Below are 22973 nucleotides of genomic sequence, written 5' to 3'. Positions count from 1 at the left end.
ATGTTACTTGTGCTCTTCATATTTCTTTTATTTGCATTCTACATTATTTAAATATTTTTTTTGAATATTACATATACGTGATAGATTTAAGTTAAAATAAATCTAAATTAAGAAACTACACATAATAATATGATTTACATAATGTAAAATTTAGATTTAAAATCTTAAAATTTATGGATTTTAACCTTGTTTAGTGAAGGTCTTATTGATAAAAATATAGATAATATTTAAATATTTAATGGAATTATACAAAAATTTAATTTTTAAATAAACTATAATCACTTCCTACTTGACTATAGTTTTATTATCATCATTTATTGTATATGTGAAAATGTTATATTTATCTAATATTTATAGTAATGATATTAGTTTCTTTTGTTATTTTAATTACAAATTAGAAATAAGCACTATTTCATAAAAAAATACCCATATTAATTTTAATTAATCACTTTGCTAATAAAAATAAATAAATCAAAGACTATTCTAAACGGTGTGACCAAAGATGAATTAAAGGGGTAGACAAGGGCTTTGGCTCTCTGAAAATAGAAAAATCGTTATACAACCCTTTAAGAGATGTTTAAATTATAATTTAATAATGATCAAATTACACTTTGATCTCAAAAATAATTTTTTTTCTTGAATTCCTTAAAATAATATAACCGTAAATTAATCGATAACAAATATATATTTTCACTTCTAAAAACATTTGAAAAAATTAATGTTCATATGTTTATACCTTGCTTATAGTGGGGACAATATCTACATTAAAACAGACACAAAAAGGGGAATTTCCAATGATAGGAAGCCAAGTATCACAAAAAAAAAAAAAAAAGTTAAAGGAAATGATTGGGTTGAATGTTAAGAAGTAGGGATATCATTGTTTTTCTTTACAAATGTCAAGTGATTCCAAATTCAGAAAATTAGAAATGTAGTATAAAAACCTTCCATGTTTGATAGATTTGGTCCAATGGGTTGGTTTAATTTTAAAGGCTATATATAATGTACCTTTTACCTACTCAATATAAAGTAAAAGAAGCAAAGGGACCACATTGTAAATGAGATTGAGTAAAGAGTAAGGTCACTTAGTTTTCATTTGCCTTCTTTTGCTTTGTTAAAAAAAAAAACATGATATATGATGATGATTATCATCATTATTATAGTTATGTATCCTTTTGTATTGTTGAATAAGAAAGGACTAGAAATTACTTCTTTTTTTTTTTTATCTAATTTATTTATGTTTGGTGCTTGGAAAAGGGTTAGAATCAGAAGGACCTACTAAAATTAGATTAGTTCCAACCTACCAAAAATGCTGCTAAACTTTGAAATATATGTATAGATGATTAAATATTCAAAATAGATTTATCAATTGATTTGATTTCATTGAAAACTTACTAAATGCATATAAATAGAATTAAAGAATCAATAAATCGATAAAAACCTTAGAGATCAACCCAAGTTAACCTTCATCCCCCTTTTTTTTTTTTTTATTAACTAACTCCTGAATAAATTTAAAAAAAAAATCCATACATTTACATAATGTGAGACTTGTATTTAAGACTTTCAAATTTTTAGAATTCTCAACCTTGTCGTTTAGTCAAAAACTTGTTTGCTGATTGATGTAAATTGTTAATTTAATAGGATATCCTATAAAATTCATCATTCAATAAAAAGTTGATTAAGATGGTATAAACATAATTTTAAATAATTTTAAAGTTTTCATTTTTGTGATGGTATAATGTCAAACTTAGACATCAATATTTACATTTTGTCAAATTAACTCTTATTCTTTTATTTAAACTAAATTTGATTTTTAACATTTTAAAAAGACTTATGTTAGCATGAAGTGCATGTGCACTATTATGCGGGTTGGGTTGCTCAACTAACATCTTTAAGAAAATGGTATTTTAGTTAACATTTTTGTTAAGAAATAATTCTATTCTTTTAAAAGGTTAAAGGTCAAATTTAATTCAAGAAAATAATAAAATCAAATTGACAAAGGATATAAATATTAAACATTAAATTTAACGATTTATCTTTTTTAATTAATAAGATTTCACCATTTAATCTATTAAACACAGTAGCATTAAAATAAATATTATATTAAATTCAATATATACATTTTTAAAATGAATATACATATTTAAAAAAATCAAATTTAAGATAATTAAATTCTTCCTAATTAAGCCATTATATCAAACCTATAGATATTAGAAACAATATCATATATATTTCTGACTTCTCCCATAAAATTTTCTCCTTTTACATCAAATTATTTTCAATCCAACATAGAAACAAAAAACCCTAAATAATAATAATAATTGATAAAGTGCTCAACAATGGAAAGGTATAGAGAAAAAGAGAATGGTTACTTTAGATGGTTGATTCACTTTGTTGGGGCGGAGAGCCTAAAGTTATGGAAAATAAAGGTAGAGAGAGTTTGCAGATTGAATATAGAACAAGTATAGGCTAGGTATTCTTGAAAAGTCTATCTTTTCTTCAATTTTTTTGGGTATTTATAGGTAGGGACCTCGTACAATATGGTGTTATGTGTTGGACTTACCATTTAGTCATTATTATAAAGCTCGTAGGAGCAATATTTTCAATGGGACAAAGATGTTTGTGACATGACATATCCCATCATTTATTTTAACTATAATGGAATAAAATAGTTTAACCCACGTGATATTTGGTGACCAAACGACTCCACATTCCCAATAAAAGATCAGGTCATCCATTTTCCGAATAATTTTTTTGAGAGAGTGAATTGATAAGCGACCACTTGAGTTACTAATGGGAGGCTTATTATTCAAATATCTTTTTAAACTTACCAGTATTGTATAATAATAAATTATGAGGAGCAAAGTTGAGACAGAAGTTACTATCAAATAAATCATTTGAGCTTGAACGACGTTGACATGTCTGGTTAGCATTGCAAGTTATTAAAATAAATAAAATAAAAATGGAAAAGAGGTGGTCATCTAACATGCAATTTAAATAATTATAGGTTGTTTAAATTAAAAAGAAAAAAAGAGTTAGCATTCAATATTTTTGTTTAGTAGCAGAGAAAAATCAATAATTGCTTGCAAAATATGAATATATTTAGTCAAATATTATTTTATTTAATAAAAAGATTAGTTGTCCCTCATAATTGATAAAGCATCGGCCATCAGGCATATACGTCCCTTAATGCACATAATAATAATTCAATCATATATATCTTTTCACTACACATTTTGTATGTTTAATTTGCCATTCTTCTGAAAATTTTGTGTGCTTAAATTGTGAAATTTGTGATGCCATTAATAAACAATTATATTAACGTATTATGGAGGTTTAGGAGTTGAATTTTTTTTATCTTCTTTACTTAAAAATAGATAAATTAGTATGTCATAATAAAGTATATGTGACACATTATATATTATTATTTAATTATTCTATCAATAATATTAGTTTTAATAATAAAATTGATAAAATTTTTAATAAAATTTTATATATCATATAAAGAATAATTTATTTATTTTTAAATAAAATAAATAAATATAATTTAATACTTTTAGAAACTATCAACACTAATCATCATCAAAATAATTATTCTAATAATTTTGATTTATTGCATCAATTTTCTTTTAGGAAAAAAAGTAAGCTACTGACAGTAACTGAGGACGGAAGTCCCAAGATAAATTAATTGATTGAGACTATGAGGGTTAAGAAAAGAGTTGTGGAACTGTACTATATTGTTCCATCACCCTAATGTTGTTGGACTTACATGTAATATAAAAATTATATATTTTAAAATTACGTGAATTTGAATATGTTAAAATGTATTATATTTTTTTATTAGTTGAAAAAGAATTATAAATAATTTTAAATATTATATTAAAAATATTATAAATGATATATCTTAAAAAGAAAATATAATTAGTGTTTGAAAGCAAAGGTAAAAGTAAAATTGAAGTCACAATTTTTCTTTGATGCAAATCTTAAAATAACGTGTTTTAAATGTCCTTGATGTCTGTATTTTCAAAATTATTACAATAATAATAATATCAATTAAACTAAAATTTAGTCCACAAGTGAAAATATTTTTGTGCATTGAATTTTCTTGCAAAAAAAAAAAAGGCTAGAGAATGCAGGCAATCGGTCCGTGGCTCTGCTCTAATTAAGCCCAGAAAACAACTACTTAAACGGCAAGATGCCCACTTCGTATATTCCATGTGGGATATCTGCTCTATTTCTTGAATTTCGTTAAGCCCGTTGTTCGTTTTGTTTAGATTTTTAGTTGGGCATGCAAAGCCCAAGAGACGTTTCATAAGCCTAGCAATTTATTTATATTACTTTTTAGATTATACTCATATTTAAGGCAATATATTTGGTTATAAAAATATTAATTCATTCGTGTATCTTTTTGCATTATAATAAAATTTCTTAATTGCTCTGACTGAACCATAGTTCTGTCCATAATAATGAGGGTTTCAACGTTTTTAAGCATATAATTTCTTTTGCTTTAGGAATTCAAAGTGATTATGCATTGAATTTGGTGTTTCCAATTTAGTAACACCAACTTAATCTGTGAAAGTATGATAATACCAAAATCATTATATCAAAATACCCATTTTCATATTTTTTATTATTACGAGAGGAAGTCTGAGCTTATGTTGTGTAGGTATCAAACGAGACTTTTAATTAATATTTTTAGAATTAGTTACGTTATTAATTAAAAAATATTATAAAATTATAAGATTTCTCGATCCGATTGAATTTAACCATTACTAACTCTATTCTTGCCTCCACCCACTATCATTCGACTTCTGATCAATATAACTTGCTCTTATTTTATCCATAATTACTTTTAAATATATAAATATTTTCATCCACCCCAGACTTTTTTCGCTATTACAAATTGCATGCTCTTCCATAAGGAAAATCCTTTTTCACTATCTTTAGTGTTGTTTATCTTTAGCTTTTAATTTGAGATTGATGTTAGTTAATTTCATTTTTCTCGTGGATATACTTTAAAAAAAGGCTGCTGATTCGATCTTTAAGACACTATTCATATAAAGTTAAAAGCCATGATTTAAGAAATTTAAAAGGAAAGCAAAAAAGGTGTAATTGTCAAATATTTATATCCTATTTTTGTGCATAAAATGGTGTCATCATAAAGGCTCACTAAATCTAACAACTATAAAAATAATAAGGAGTGAAGTTTGGCCCAACTCAGCTTTAATCCTATTCATATTAAAACCAACATTTTTCCTTCCACATTTCACACTTGATAACAACAGCCACCAATGGATAAAAAAGTTAGTATTCTAGAAAAGGGACTAAATCTAAACTTTATATTGTTTATATTCATCCTTGAAATTTTTGGGTTCATATTAATCCCCAAATTTTTTTTTTTTTTTTAATTTTAAAGTTAATTTTCAAACTTATACTTAATGAAAAAATGATGATATAACGTGTTTCAATTACGACATCACTTAACTTTTACGCATTATAAAATCTTCTATTTTAAGTTAAATTCATTGTATGAAGTTGAATAGCAATTGAACGTAGAATAAAAAAATATTATAACTTTTTATTTTTATTCTTCATCGTTATTAGTACCTTTTTGAAATATATAAATAAAGTGATCCCTACTTTTAAGGGGGGAGTTCAAAGTTGACTCGGATTCGTAGCCCAGTGAGCAGCCAAAGGTGTCTCACAAATGCAAGATGATGGAGCCATGCCAACGTTCCCGGGTTTGCCAAATACCCATCCTCGCCTTTGTCTCCATAAAAGGGCGCCACCGTCTCTGCTGTCGCCATTATCCCCCCCACCCTACTATTATTCCTTTATCTCTCTATACAATATTCTTTTTTACTGGGCGGTGCTCCATTCTCTGAAAATGACCCTTTTTTTTCTTTATTTTCTGGAAATTCAACCTCTAAAGTGGTGCTTTGAATGGAAGCAATGCATCATCGGATCAGGGATTTATTTGTAGTTATCGCCCTCAATAGTGTTAAGATAATGTCACCTCATCTACTACTATCTTATTTATTTATATATAGAGAGATAAGTCATGGCAGCCTTTTTTGCTTTTCAACAGTTGAAAAGGTAGAAAAGAATACTTTTGCTTGGCTATATACTTTTGCTTGGCTATACTCCCTTTTTTTTTTTTTTTTATGTGGAATATGTGGATCTTATACCACTTACAGGATTCTATTTCGATGAAACGAATAACTATGGGGCACAGCACACACAACTTGGTTGCTAATTTCATGGAAGCCTTTTGGAATTTATAATTTACTCATTGGTTTTTATATATATTGACAAGGGATAGGGGTATCGCGGGGCAAAGTTAAAATGAAATTTTTTATGGCGATAAATATTAAATTATATATTAATTTTAATTTGGTGTATTTGTATGGATTAAATTTTAATTTCGTGTAATTGTAAATTGTATGAAAATTTATGTATAATTTTAGTATTTATCTCTTTTTATATTAGAGTGATCAAGATTGGCTTATAAGTTTTTAACCATTAAGTTAACATAGAGATAAATATAAAATTTATACATGAACTTTAATTTGGTACAATTATATATATGAAACTTTAATTTTGATTCAATTGTATAAATTTAAAGAAATAAATACGATATTTATTTTCATATTGGATTAATATAATTGTTTGTGTACGTAATTTATCAATGTGTTAATTCAATAATGTTGTTAATGATTTATGAAAATTAAATTAAATAAAAAATCTTGTATAATTTTATACAATATCAAAAATTACATTTGACTAAAGTTTAAGTATAATTTTTATATTTATCACAAACAACCTACAACTTTTTATTTTACTTTTGAAGAACCAAAAGCCAAATTTATCAAACCACATATGGGGAAGGCCCTGCCTACCCCCTCCTCCTCGATACTACCTTTGAATCGGGATAAAAATTGTCTATACATCAACTCAAAATTACATTTATTTTTATTGTTAAATAGTAGTTTTTGTACATTATTTATCAATCATACAAGATTTAAACAATAAAATAAATAAAAATTCTAATAGAAAAATCATTTTATTCTCTGAATTAATGTAATAAAAATTATTTATTGAATAAAAAAAGATAAAATACGATATAAAATTATAATAAAAAATAGTCTATTAAAAGAAAAAGGAATGTAGTAGAACAGTGGGAATTTCGGCAGTACAGTCATGGCACACAAAGGAAACGTTGTACAATGAAAAGAGCAGAAGAAAAAAGAAGGTAAACCGAGTCAGCAGATTCGTGGCCTCACATCTAAAAGAGAAAAACAATATCTGGTAATGAAGAATGGATCTGTACTTTGGGAATTTTTATTCTCTACTTTAAAAAGTAAAACTCATACACTATTTCCCAGATTTATAACTATCCTTTAAATCTGTGTGACGTCTCATATATCGCCTTAATTAATGTTTTATGATTACTTGGGTTTAATTTTTAATTAATTGATGACAACCAAATAAAATTTTGAAATTTTTCATAATAAAATTTTATCTTTACATATATACTAGATTTTATTCCATTGATTTTAGTTTGAATATAATAAAGAATAATGTTATATATTTAGTAATTATATTATGTGTAACCCTAGAAGATAAGTCATCAAGCTACGACGTGCATTGAACAATGAAACTACACTCTAGGTTTAGGATTGAATAAATGATGCTATAAAAAAATTAAAGTCCAAAAACATTTTAATTTTTATTGTATTCTTTTCATTTAAAAATATATATTATAATGTAAATTATTTTGATGGTTAAAATTGGATTATAAATTTTTTAAAAGATTTTAAATTATAATTTTTAGGTAGAAGTATTATGAAACTTCTATATTAAGAGTCGAATTGTATTTAGTCTTTCTACTAAAAAAGATAAATTAATCATTGTATATTAAACAAAGAGTAAATTAATCATTTTGTTAAAAATCATTTATTTTACCGTTAAAATTAGTATTTGCATATCAATATGAGATATACTGTCTGGTATTTCATCAACCATGCTAGTTTTTAACTTTTGAAATTGATTGATTTTTAAACAATAAAACAACCGTGTGACTCCTGTTTTCTGTTTTCACCTTACTTTTTTGTTTTGCTTTGAATTAATCTCAACTTGTTTTCAAATTTATTTTAGAGTCATAGAACTTTAATTTAAACCTTATTTTTATTTGAATAACATGATTATTGATTGAGTATATATTAATAATTATTTAAAGATAAATTTTAAATTTAAATAATATGTATTTATTTTGTTAATCATTATAATATCCTATAACTCTAATCCGATAACAATGAGAAGCGATGTTACATTCTTTCACCAATGTATATAAAATTCGCATGGTTTGCGATCCCAAAAAAGGCATAAACCTTGATAAATTGCAGGAAAAATGATCCATATGCATTATTTTAATGTGAGGATAAAAGAATTTGTTCCCTGAAAGAGATGATTAAGAAGAAAGAATGAGATCCCCGAGGCCGAAAAAGAGAGCAAAAAGAAATACATTTATGTTGACACGGAATTACGGCCCCATTATTCAAACATCAACATTCTATATTAGCCCACAGTAGTCTACCTTTTCTCAAACGGTTTATACACTTTATATTATACATTTATTATATAAAGTATATATACAGTTAGTTATATACCCAACAAGTATCCCGAACCAGGTTTGGTCTCTCTCAACCCAACAGTTTTGTTACTATGGCTGTCTTGTCTCCTTGACTCACTGCCATTTTGTATATATATATATATATATGCATTTATTTCTCTTATAGTTTATTGAGATATAAAATGCATATGATACGTTGGTGAATCGAAGTTTATACGTATATATAAAATTTTTAATTTTAATTTAATTGTATTATTTAAATAAATAAATAAATTTATTTTAATATTAAATTAATATAATTGTTTGTGTGTATAATATATTAACGTAAAATAGTGTTAATTTAATAATATTTTTAATAATTTATAAAAATTAAATTAAATTAAAATTTTGTATATAAAATTTTACAAAATTAAAATTAATATATATTAAATAAAAATTTATTGATAATTTTAACATTTATCCAAAAGAAGACGTAGCTTTATTTAAATGGGGATTTTTTGTATAATATTCCAGCTCATGAGAGCATCACTCTGATAAGTTCGATTGACTTCCATTACAAAAGGATTCTGCAAGTGGCGCCACTGCCACCCTTCATCTGAATATGTTCCTTTACTTATCACCCCAAAGATTCTGCTTCAATATATTATTCAAGTTTTACACTTTTTTCGTATCTATCTTATTTTTATCTAATTGAGTATTTATAGTTGATAAAAGTTATATATTTTAGTATTTAAAAATAAAAATATTAATTTTTAATGTTAAATTCAAATTTGAGAGTTGATTTGATAAAATTAATTGCTAATATCATTAGCTTTGAATTTTTATGCTTTTGCTAATAGAATAAATTTACAATTAATTATAAATTTATTTAATTTTATGTTTAATTTGTTAAATAGAATATGATCATTTAATTTGAGTTTTTAGATTGATTTAATAAAGATTAATTGTTAATATTATTAAATAATTATAAATTTTCATCAAATGAATTCTAAAACACGAATTAAACACTAAAATGTATAATTTTAAACAAAAAATAATATAAATATTATTTTAAAAAAGTATCAAATTCATACATTAAGCCAACAATTAAATTATCCAAAAGAAATTAATACTAGTTTCATGCCACTAGCTTTGGTTCAACTCTATTTTTTTTTTTTTAATATTAGCTAAGGGGATGTGAAAGTATTTTATTCTTTTAACAGGGAGTTAAGTGAGTATACTAAAATAATAGTAAAAATTTGCTTCAATTTAGTCCTTTTAAGCTTTACATGAATCATGCCTCATTGGACCGTGTCTCTGCTCCTGCATCATGCAGTTAACTCAAGGAACACTGCCTCTTCACGCGTTTCGAATTCATTCAACCAAAACCATTAATTATTAGTTTTTGGTTCATCCTTTTGCAATACATTCAAAGGACCTAAACTATGTCCACAGTACTACAAACAGAGTACATTAAAAAATATATAGGGTAAATTAGGGTATAATTGAGTTGAATTTAAATACTGTTAAGTTTGAGTTTGAGTTCGACTCAAAATTTGAAATTTAAAATTTGAAATATGGTTTGAATTCGATCGAATAACTATTTTTAAGTTTAAATTTGGCTCGAGATATAATCAAGCTACTCGAGTTTGATTAAGCTTATTTATCAATTGTTGTAGTCGAGTTTAAACTTGACTCAATAACTAAGCTTAAGGTTAATAATATATATTAGGGGTAATAACGTGATATTAAAATATGAAAAATTCGATAAGGCTCGCAAGCCGGTTAAATCAAGTATTACTAAGCTTAAATTCAGTTCAATATTAAATCTAATTCAAATTTTTTCGAGTATAACACAAATAACTTGTGAGTACTAATGTTTCATTTATACCCTCTAGGATAAACTGCACTCAAGGTCACTAAATGATTTATAAATTTATGTTTGATAACTCAATTTCAAAATAAAAACTTTCAAATAATTTCATGATCATTTTGTAATATTTTAAAATTAAATGATTAAAATATAAATTTACTAATAATTTAATGACCTTAGATGTAGTTTATACAAAATGATATGGACATTTTTTTGAGATAATGGTTTTATAATATTCATATAGTTAATGATTTTTATTTTTATTTTTGTATTCAATTGAATTAAAAAGAAAACAAACTTTGAATAACTCCTTTTGTTCCCTCCCTTTACCTTCTTAAGATATACAGTACAGGTGACAAAAAGGGGGATAAAAATGGTTAATTAAACGAGGCAATAATGATTTGAATCACTTAATAATGAAATAGATTCCTCCTTGAATTCTGCTTTGTCACTGTCATCGACAACCAGTACTGTTCCGGTCAGTTGTTTAGCCTTTGCAGCTTCCAAATCCCAATCTGTTCTAACCAAGACCACCATCATGGTCAACACACATGAGCCTTGTGCAGCCAATAGTCCGAGCCATAGTCCCTTGAAATCAAACCCAGAAAAGAAAGCTAGCCATATTGCAACCGGCATGCCAACAAGGTAGAAGCAACCGAGGTTTATGTTGGCTCCTACTTTGGGTCTGGCAGTGCCTCGTAACACACCACAGCCTGTGGTTTGTGGGCAGTTCCCGAGCTCGCATAAACCGATTATCGGCAAAACGAGGGAGGTTAATGCTATGATCTCTTTATCGGCGGAGAACATAGTAGCCCATATTTTCCTAACTGTTACGGTAAATACAAGTGCTGAAAACCCCAACATGAAGCCGCAATGAAGGCCTACAAAGGCGGCGAGTTTAGCTCTTTTGGGTTGGTTAGCACCGAGTTCGTTCCCTACCCTTGTTGATACACTGAAGCTTAGTGAAGATGGGAATATGTAGATCAAGGCTGTTGTTTGAATCAAAATGCCCATTGAAGAAACGGTGGCTTTGGGGTTTAACAACAACCCACATAGAAGGATCATGATCTCGTACCACCACCATTCAAGGCAGACTGAAATGCAGCTTGGAATGGCTAAATTCAATAGGGATTTCCATTCTTTAAAGCACTCCATTGAAAACCCTCCCCATGTCTTTTTATGAACTTTGAAGTAAAGGATATAGATTATCAATGAGGCTACAAGGTTGAAGTTGGTCCATACACCACTAAGAGCAACACCTTTGGTTCCTAATTTGAGATGGTATACGAGAAGGTAATTGACTGGTACGTGGAGAAGAATTGATAAAATGGCACAACATGTTAGAGGTAAAGTTATGGATTGGGTTCTTAGATAGATTCTCAATGGGTGTAAAAGGGATTGAGCTAAGAGATCAAGGATGGAGTAAATAAGATATGATTGTGCTTCAATGGCTATAGCTTCATCTTGGCCACAAAGTGTGAGTATTTTCTTCATGTTTATCCATAGAAGAGAAATGGGTAAAGAGGTAACTAAAAGCAATAGCACCGTTCTTTGCAACGTGATGCCAAGAAGGGTATACTTTCGAGCACCAAAAGCTTGTCCACAAATGGATTCCATTCCCATGGCAAGACCCGAAAGGATAGAGTAACCGGTGATATTGGCAAAGCCAATGGCAAGCGAACCACCGGCTAAAGCAAGTTCACCGAGTTGACCGAGGAAGAGCATGGAAATCAACGAGCGCGAATATAACACGAGCCCCGTTAGTATCATGGGAAGAGCTATCTTAGCTATGGAAATGGCTTCCTCGATTGCAAGAGACACAGAAGGCATGGCCCTTTCAAGCTTTTCGTCTTGGTTCCATATTGGGCTTTTAGGGGTAAACGATGGGTACATGTTGGACCCTTCGTTGGCTTTACTAGGGAGAAGGTAAGGCACGTTTGGATTGCAAGTGCAAGTGTCATTAGAGGATGTAAATTGACACATCTCTTTTTTTATTTGTATTAGAAACGAGAATAGAGAGTTTTGGGAGGTGGAATTGAAGAAAGTGGGGGATTACAAGGGTTTTTATAGTGGGTTTTGATGGGGAGGGGGGATGACTCTTATCAACTTCACACGCATTTTACTAAGCCATAAGACTAACCCACTTTTCTTTTTTGTAAGCTTCTATACGTCGTCTTGTGCCAATGCAAAGGGGCCAAAAAAAAAAGAAATATAAAATGATTCGAGATTAAAGGACTTTAACCCAAATTTTCAATTAGCATTTGAAATCTAATGAGTCAAAAGTGTTATCATGGGATGTCTTTGGGGTCAAACTTTAACACACGAATTCAGTGATGAAAAGGTCCAAAAAATCAAGCCTACGAAGACTGTCTATTGAAATTATGTACACTTGCCGTAGGAGGTAACAAACTTGTACCAATTTTATTTCTAAGATCATTGGTACTTTCTTTAACCCTTTCTAAATAAGGAAAAGGAAGCATTTAGTTCAGTTTTGTTGTTGCTTTTGTTGGTAACTTGAAACCCCATTTGGGATTGTTGTGTCTCAAGTGTCTGTTGATTTACAAAAGTCAAGTAAACCTTTGGTTAAATTCTATTGTTAGCCCTATACAATGCAAAAATTATGGATTTAGTTAATGTACTTTAATTCGATCAATTTTTAGTCATTGTATTTTTCAAATTGCTTAATTTTAGTTTATTTACTTTTTAAATTTTTAAATTTAGTGAGTAATGTGGAAATAACAACCTGACGTGGTATTACACATATGATAATATATTTTCTGCATCAGATTTTGAAAATAATAAAATTTAACTTAATGAATTTAATATCGTTTGGGAATGATTGAAATTTTAAAACTTGAAATGTACAGGGACTAAAAATGACCAAATTAAAGTATATAGATTAAATCCACAACTTTCATAAAGTAAGGAGACTAGGATAGAATTTAACCTAAAACTTTCTGGAGTTTTGATTGAAATGAAGACCATGGAACATTGTTTGGCGGTTAAACAATGATGGTTCTATAGATGAGTGGGTTTGGTCTATAAGAGCTATATATGGTTTGCTATGTATGTTCATTTTAGGCTCCCTCCCAAATATGGCATGAGTCCTAAGCCCATCATTTTGGCTGCTCCTTTTGTGGCCTTCAATGTAATTTTTCTCTTCTTTTTTCTCATTATGTGTTTTTGAATTATCCCCGAACTTGATAATATTTTTCAATTTGGTTCTTACTTTTTTTTAGTTCTTTTAGGAACTGGCAACTTTTCCCAATTTGATTATTGAACTTGAATTCCATTAAGGAGTAAGGATGTGGCACTCTGAGAGATTTTGTGACATCATCACCTAAAAGTTAAAAAAAAACAATATATCAAATCTAAAAAATGCAAGAAAAAATTATTAAGATTATTAAAATAATAAAGAAATTATAAAATTATTAATTTTAAAAAAAATCAGATGTTAATGTGCTAGTGCCACACCATCATTCATTCACGAAAACCAAGTTCAGGGAGCAAATTGAAAAAAATATCAAATTTTGAGATGAATGTGGACCAAAATAAGTTAGGGACTAAAGTGAAAAAAATTACCAAATTCAAAAACTAAATGTTATTTTATCCTCTCTTTTTTAACCAATATTAGCACTACAATTTGAGGAGGGGATATCATTGTAAAGGTTTGAACTATGAATAGAACTTCAAATATTTGCTACTTTTGATTGTTGATGAAAAAAACTTTGTGTTTAAACACAAATTAGGAAATTCAGTGGTGAATCTTGTCATCGAATTAAGAAAATCCAATAGTGGATCTCACCATTAAGGTTTGAGGAATTCAAGTAAAATATCGAAAACAAATTTGAGGCTTGATTAAAAACGTTAAAACTAAAAACCTTTAAGGGATTTAATGAGAGTTTAAAAAAAAATTAAAGGACCCAAATAAAAAGTTCCAAAAAAAATGAGGAACTCAATGAAAATTCCTCAAGATTTGGACACAAAAAGTAAAGGTAGAGAGAGGGAGTAAACGCCCCTAGTGATTGAAAAACGTGTGGAAATTTATAGAAATGGAAAGATCGAAAACTATATAAATGTTTAAAGTTTGATAAATGATACCTTACTTGATTATCCAGAAATAAAAGAAGTTTGAGTTCCCATTTATTTGATACCTTTAGACTGAGTCCAAGGCATTAAAATAACCAACTTTTTTTAATTGGAGTCCCACCACCATTTTTCGGAGGACTCTAATTCTGTGGCTAGGGGGTCTTCCACCTTTCGGTGGATCCCTTGGAAGCTTTTGTTGCACTTAATAATTATACAATTACTTCTATTATCAAGGATTTCGATTCTTACAAGAAAAGTATACAAAAGATCATTCATTTAAAGTTGATTGACTATTAACACGTTTTATAAATTCTCGATTTGAAGTTTTGTCTTCAAACACTGTTATTTAAAGTTCAAATGCTCAAAGAGAGACATGTTCAATAGAATAGGCTAGGTAGACTTAGTAGTAGGATTCTTACACCACAAGTGCCCTATATGTTGTAAAGAATGGGTTTAATCGCAGGTGTTTGATCAGTTTGACAACGTGTAACAATAATTAAATAAATAGTTACAAAATTATAGAATTGGTTCAATTGTCAATTGTTTATCCTAATTTTATAGTTTTTACCAATTCCGAGCGGTTTGTTTAGACTAGGGACAAAGCTAGAATATAGAATATTGTTTTATTCTTGGGACCATGGTCATTGTCTACCCCTGATTCAAAGGTCGGTTCATCCCCCAATTCCAAAGCGATATATTGACTGATTCTCAATTAAACCGATCCAATCAATCGATTCAATCCAGTTCAAGTAATACTAGTAACCATGCACACCTATATACTTCATCTTCTCCGGCATCCAATGTATTGTTTCTTCAAATATTCAAGCTCCTAAAATAATCAAGAGCTATCATGGAAAACAATATCATATGTGTTGAGGGATTAAACGACCCTAAATAGACAACAATTTATATACTTCTTTCAAATGAGTTAAAAATCTGTGGAAAGATCCCTAAAGAAAAATCATATTAGAAGTGAAAATAAGCATGCATGTAGGGGTGTTAATTATTTAATTTTTAATTGAATTAATAGACCTATTTAAAAAAACCAGCACCGTTAAAACTCAATAACCTTGACTTTAGAAAAAAATAATAATAAAGCTTCAGTTATAAAAAGACCAGATATGATTGTGATGGGAAATCAATCCAAACGAAACGGCTGCCCTAATTTACAATGATAGAGAAGCAGTCAATAATCCAACACCATTTTTGTTTTGAACAAGTCTTCAATACGACTTTGAACAATAATATGGAAGACAAATTATTAGCACGCATGCACAAAAAAAAAAAATGAATTCTTTCTCCTTACAAAGAATAATAAGGTGGCCATAATCCCATCTTCTTCATAAGGTGGCTTACCCACTGATTAAGACCATGCATGCAAACTGGTCGGGTCTTCTTGTAGGTGTTTTGTCTGTATGTTGAAGAAAAGCATCCATTTTTTTCTTCACAAAAAAAGCTATGATATGGAAGAAAGTTGGTCATATATTAACTTCACCTAATTGAATTATAAAGATGGCTATTTTTTTTCAAGGTGAAGAAAAGTATCTAATAATATGCATCAGCTACCAACTTACAGTATCTGCATTGTAAAACGTCGGTTTAAAATAGTTGGAGGTCGGGCATGAAGTTTCAATCACTGTATGAGCCCAACATAGCTATAGACGGGGTCCTAATAATCACACCCATTGCCCATTGCTGAAGTTATAGTAAGGCCCCCGTTTTTAGAAAAAGCCTAGCCTAAAGTTCATAATGACCTCCCTAATATCAAACATTAGTATGAAATCAAAACTCGAGCAGTAAGCCCATTAGTTGGTGTTAGTTATTTGTGTTTAAGTTTAGAGTTTAATCCGTGAATTTACTTGCTGTGGGTATAGGGTTTTAGGGTTTAAATTTAAATTTGTATCAAGAAAACATATATATCAAATCTAAACCTATCATCTTCAAAATATAACATTATCAACGTATTCATATTTTATGAATAGTTGATGGATATGCTTTGAAAAATGGATATAAAATTTTAGATTCCATTTGTTACATAAACTACGAATCTATAGGAATTTTAAATTTTCTGTAAAAATTTCTATTTATATTATTATTCAGATCCGTGATTGAATTGGTATTGTTAGTTAATCAAACTCCAATTGAGCTAATATTATAAGTCAATTGAGCACAAATTCTATTGGAAAATGACTAAAAATATTATTTTTACAAAGTAAATTATATTACTATGAGAGAATGTTTTATCTTTTAAATTTTCTTATATATAAAAATACAAAAATAAGTTACATTATTATTATAAGAGCTTTTTTTAAAGAGTTTTATATAGAAAATAAAATTCTATGCATGAAAAAGTTTAAACCTATGACACCATACGTTTACACAATGTAGTGGATCTTGGTGTTAAGTGTCGTGGATCTAATTAAATTTTTCAAAAAATTAAAAGTTTTAGTTAAAATTTTCAATTTTTTAGAGGGCCTAATAGGAATTTTTAAAAATTTTGAGAGTTTAATTAAACATTTTCAAAAAAAATTAAGAGGCTGAATGAGAAATTACAAAATTTTAGAGCATATATAAAACTTTTATAAATTTTAAAGAGCCTAACAACAATTTCTTAAATTTTGGGAGCCGAAGGTGTATATAAAATCTTGAGTTATGTGTATATGTTAGAAGATTATTTGGAGATTAAAATAAATAGTTGTTCTAAGTATGTTTATGGATCAGGTTGGGTCTAGCCTAGACGTATTTTTTTATTTTTTATATTTTATTGAATTTATGTTTAAAATTAGGTTCAGACTAATTTGATCTATCCAATCCAAATAATCTGAAAATTTTAAACATAATCCAAGGTCAAAATGGGCCGAGCCAAGTTAGCCACTTGGCCCATGCAAACCTAATTGTCCTCGTTGTTAATTATATAGCTAACTAAAACATCTTAATTAAATTCTCAAAATATATTAATATCTAATCTATTAGCTCAAGTACTAAATATTTGCTCAAATATGATATATATATATATATATATATATGGATCTATAAACACGTATACATATTATGCGAACAACTTAAATTTAATTCGTTGAAAAAAATTCCCAAATATTATTGACATTATTTATATGATAATTACATATTATATAAAATAATTTTAACACCTCATTTTGTATGGTATTCAAAATGAGGAGATGAATAAGTGTGAAGATGGACATATTTTATGGGAATGGGGTCCTTAGATTTTAATGGAGACCATTAAGGATTGATGAGTCATTTTCAAGAAAAAGGAAACTATTGGTTTGGTGGGTCGATTTTGATAGTATTGTACACATCTCTTTATTATATATGTGCGGCTCTTTCAATTCTTCTGGTTCTCTTTTTCCCTTCTTTTCGCAATCTATGAATTCTTTGCTAAGACGATGAGACATTTTCTTGGGTTTTTAAATTTCATTAAATTCCTATAAATACTAATTTTGAATAGTTTTAATCTTTATTTTATTAAAATATTAATGAATAAATATTAGATGTAATGATAAAATAAATTGAAGTACTAATGAGAGAATTTAAGTTCAAATTTTGAAGTCAATTATATCTTTATTTAGTTGGCATCGATACTATTATAACAAGTTCAGGAGGATGTATGTTTGGGCATACTTAAGTTTATTTTTCTGAAATTATTGAATATTTATTATTAAAAGTGAGAATTGTATAAAAAAGTTCAAACATTGGAAACAATGTTTTTAAGAGTGGCAATAAAGAATCTCAAAAGGATTAAATTCGGTTGACGGTTAGAATTTTAAATATAGACAACCTAACATATTTTTTCAATGTTAATATTATAGTGTTATATATTATTATAAATTTAATTTTACGTGATATAATTTACATAATATATAAATAAAATAAAATAAAACAATATATTATAATAATAAAAAAGACTTGGGTTAGGCTAGGCTTGGGGCCTTGAGTGTTAGTATTTAAGTTCAACCCATCTTTTAAACAAACTGAACTTTCTTTCACAAACCCATATTTCACATCTAATATCTTGATTTAAACCCTCTCAAATATCATGTCGAGCTTTGAGCTTAGACAAGTAATCCAGTCCTTAAATAGGTCTAGGCCATTGAAACTTTAAAATCTCAATTTTGGGTCTCATTTTATAAAATTCATATACGAGTTCTTAGTCCGGATTTATTTTGGTCTAAGTCTCATCATATGTTTATCCTCCCTTCATCTTGATGTACTTGGATAATAAATCTATTTATTTGTGCATTGTAATGATTGATTCTGATTATAATTATACATATACATCAATTTTGAACTGATTTGAAAACTATTTTTCAACTAAAAGTTAATTTAAGTGAAAGTTTTCATATTTAATTATTTGGGGTAAATCTTAAAATTATACTTGAATTTTAGTTTAATGTATATTTTTATACATGAACTTTGATTTTGTGTAATTTTATACATTAAATTTTAGTTTGAATCAATTCTTACAAATTATTAACATAATTATTGATATAACTTTATTTTATGTTTATATATTTATTTCTTGAATGTATATAATTGAATTAAAATTAAAATTTATGTATAATTTTAAGAAAGTTAGAGATATAATGGAAGAGAAAAATAAGGGATTTTGAATATTTAAGTAATTGAGTTTAATTAAAAGATTGAACAAAAACATAATGGTTGTGTTATAGGTTAGGTTAACAGATATATAAATATAATTGGACCACCCTTTTTCATTTTCTGTTTATAGGACCAATCTTATCAATATAATTGATCTGTCAAAACTGCAGAGTTTTAACCTAAAGTTATTATAGCACCAAGATTTATCGAGAGCTGCATTATTTTCGTCGGAAATTGCCTTTATTGTTATTTATATGTATATATTAAATGTGGGATGACCGACAATGTAATATTTTAAGTCGTAAAATTGATATTCCTTGTATAATATTTTATTTTATATCCATATAATTAAATAATGTATAGCAATCAATATATTTTGAATAAATTTAAATTATATATTAATTAATTTTATTAAATTTGAGCTGGCTGGATTTTATCTAACAAAGAAAACTATTTTATTGAAAATACATTATGTTAATTAATTTTAATTATTTAATATATAAGTTTTGAAATATTTGACAAAAAAATTAAAACAAAATGAATATCTTGTTATTTTTAATTATTAAAATCGACTATTGATATGATTTTATGAAACGATCTTTTTTTTTTTTGTTTTAGCAAATTTTATGAAACGATCTTGTTGTTTAATGTATGGGATGGTTTTTTTCCTTATTTATTTTGTATTTGTTAAATGATGAGTTTTATTTGTAAAAGTTTATTGACGAGCATTTTATATTTATTTGATCTCATTCATTTGATATTTGTAAATAGTTTTCATATACATAAATTAATCTATGTTATTATTTAAGTTCTGATTAAGTTGGTGTTACAAGTCAACCCGATACTAACTAAGTTAGGGATACTGTGAAAATGTTATTCGTAATTAAAATAAATTATATTATTCAATGATATGGGAATTTGAACTCATGTTATTTACATTTTAATTGTATTTTGCATACTATATTATTTCTATAAATTATATATCTATATTGATAATGTTATTGACTGAGTTGTTGGTATCACAAGTCAACTCAGACACTAATAAAGATTAATGACAATACTGTAATAAACCACTGTAATACATTTAGGCCTCGTTTGGTTATTGGTGTAATGATATAAGGAAAAAGTTTATTTATTACTTATGTATTACAATAGTTAAACATGAAATAAAAAATAGTTAGTACAAATTAAAACTTGAAACTCTCATAAAGAATAAGACATTTTCAATATAAGCAAAAATATTACCAATTGAAATAGTTTATTTACCTATATATTACTAAAACTTGTGTAAAAGTAATACTCATACCAGACACAGCATTAGTATTTTTAACAGGCTGGCATGGGCCTGACCCCCCTAAAATATAAAATTGCATTTTAAATCCTTAAATTTTTTTAAAAATTTTAAATTAGTAAAGATAAAATTGCACTTTGGCCTCATAAAATTATAAAAAATTGATTTAATCATTTACAAATTATAAATATATAAACTATAAAAAATTAAAAGTTCATCCAGCTCCCCCTAAAAAATTTTTCTGGCTTCGCCCCTAATTTTTAATATGACTTATTTATATGTTTAAATTCCATTTTACTCACAAATTAATCTATTTTTCATTTTAATATCCTACTTATTTCATATATTATTATTAATTAGTTTCAAATCATACGTATATTATATTTAAACAGAGCTTTATGTTAAGAGCACATAGTTTCTAAACACATACACACACGTATGATAGAATTTTTCATATTTTTTGAAAATAATTAATTTTAAAATATTAATATATATGAAAGGTACGTAAAAACATAGTAATATTTGTAGGTAGCAGCGACAGTAGAAATACAAGTATTCATGGTAACTACCTTTATTAGAGCAAAGTTTGAGTCTTGTATCGCCACTTCCTCCTCAAATCTGTGAGGAAAAAACAAACAAATGTGTGATAAATGTCTACTTTTTACTATTAATAAGGAGAAAATTAAGAGGTAGGGGACCAATCATCCTTCATTAAACCCTAGGGTGGGTCAATGGCACTAAGTAGTAGTTCAGAAGTTTTAATTCAAATGAAAATGGCGGAGGTCGACGTCATAATTTTCTTACACCAACTGACACTTCCCCAACATAGTAAAAATTTATATAAGATTCAAATGGAGAAATTTTTATTTATTTTGTATAAAAACATAAAAATGCCAAAATAAATTATGGGTCAAAAGAATTGATGATATTGGAGGGCACATGTGATTAGTGAAATGTATGATTACTTAATTAATTTGTATCAGTAATAAAAATATTAATTAAGCAATTTTGAGGGATGTTGAGATTAATTTAGATAGAGTCTAAGGAGCAATTTTATCAATCAAGGCTTTCAATTAGAGTCAAATGGATGTTGAGATTAATTTCACTCAAGCTGAAAACAAAATTGATGATATTGTACAATGCAATGCTGAGATTAACTTCAATAAATTATGTTTGAATAATAAAAATAGTAGTAGTTTTGTAAGAATAAATATCAATAGAATGAATCATATCATTAATTACTTGAACTATCATATAATAACTAAAAATAAATAATTAAAAAGAAAACTATTCGGACTATTATTAAAAATATTAGGTGACTCCAATTTCGCTCTGATAAGATATATGACATATCTTCAGAGAAGTTAATCATGGTGCACATAATATGACCAGAATAGTACAAGATAGGAGGAATGGTTTATGCTTGATTGAAGAATCTCCTTTCCCACAGATGGTTTAGGTTTTTTATTTACTTTATTTATTTCTCTTTAACAAACACAAATATATATATTTATTCTATTATTATATAATTAATAATATTATTGTGTCTACTTATTTTATTTTTTATAACATAATTATTAATATTTATGTTTGATTATTTTATATCTAAACTATAAGAAATCATTTTATTTATGGTTTTTGTGTTTATTATTTGTAAATAATTTTTTTATTTATAAACATATTCATTATATGTTCAGTATATATGTTTATTTTCATGAATAAATTAATTTAATTTAAATGAGCGAACACAATTCAAATAATTTATTAACAACAACGATAACTCAATTTTTTTAAATTGGCATAATAGCATTATTAACCTTCAATAGTTATTTATTTTATCAATATATTTAGTCTTAATTTTTAAAAATGTAACCCTCAACAGTTATACATTTTTAATTTGGTCTTGTTTTTGCAATTTTTTTGTGACATTGAGAATTAATTCTAAAAGAATGAGAAGAGATGAAAATTATTATCTTGTAGTTTTGAACGCTTCTATTTTTAGTATATTTTTTATCAAATTTAGTTGATAAATTTATTTTTTAGCTTTTTAAGTGAAAGAGTAAAAAAATAAGACTTCAAAATACACAAAATTACACAATGTGTAAATGTTGAGGGTCAATTTTTTAGAATTAAGATTAAGTTCACATAATGTATAAATATCGAAGTTTAAAGTTGACACCATTAATGAGCTAGTGACAAAAAAAAATTAAATAATAGAGTAACTAAAGAACACCTCGAAATCCAAACGATTACATACAATATAAATAGACACTAACTATTTATAGTTGGGTTAACAATTATTTAGTAACTATTAATACAATTTTCTCTAAAATTTTATAAGAATTGAAGACGTGGAAAATGGTTGTTATATATTTTCTATTATATGGATTGAAATAGAGATGAATGAAAAAGAAGTGATATGAATCCCATATGATGACCTGATAGTAAAGAGTGTTTAAAAATTTAAGTGTGGACCGAATTTGAATCGTATT

General features: G+C 27.0%; 1 protein-coding gene across 1 annotated transcript; it reads right to left on the bottom strand.

Annotated features, from left to right (window-relative positions):
- Positions 1-10673: 10673 nt before the first annotated feature.
- Positions 10674-12505, bottom strand: LOC108456294 (protein DETOXIFICATION 49-like). The gene has a single exon (XM_017754890.2). It carries the CDS (start codon positions 12462-12464, stop codon positions 10863-10865), a length of 1602 nt encoding a protein of 533 aa, XP_017610379.1. The 5' UTR covers positions 12465-12505; the 3' UTR covers positions 10674-10862.
- Between the last annotated feature and the right edge of the window lie 10468 nt (positions 12506-22973).

This window comes from Gossypium arboreum, chromosome 11 (genome assembly GCF_025698485.1).
Source record: "Gossypium arboreum isolate Shixiya-1 chromosome 11, ASM2569848v2, whole genome shotgun sequence".
Lineage (NCBI taxonomy): Eukaryota > Viridiplantae > Streptophyta > Magnoliopsida > Malvales > Malvaceae > Gossypium > Gossypium arboreum.
Note: the sequence above shows the minus strand (reverse complement) of the source record. Positions and strands in the feature narration are given on the sequence as shown.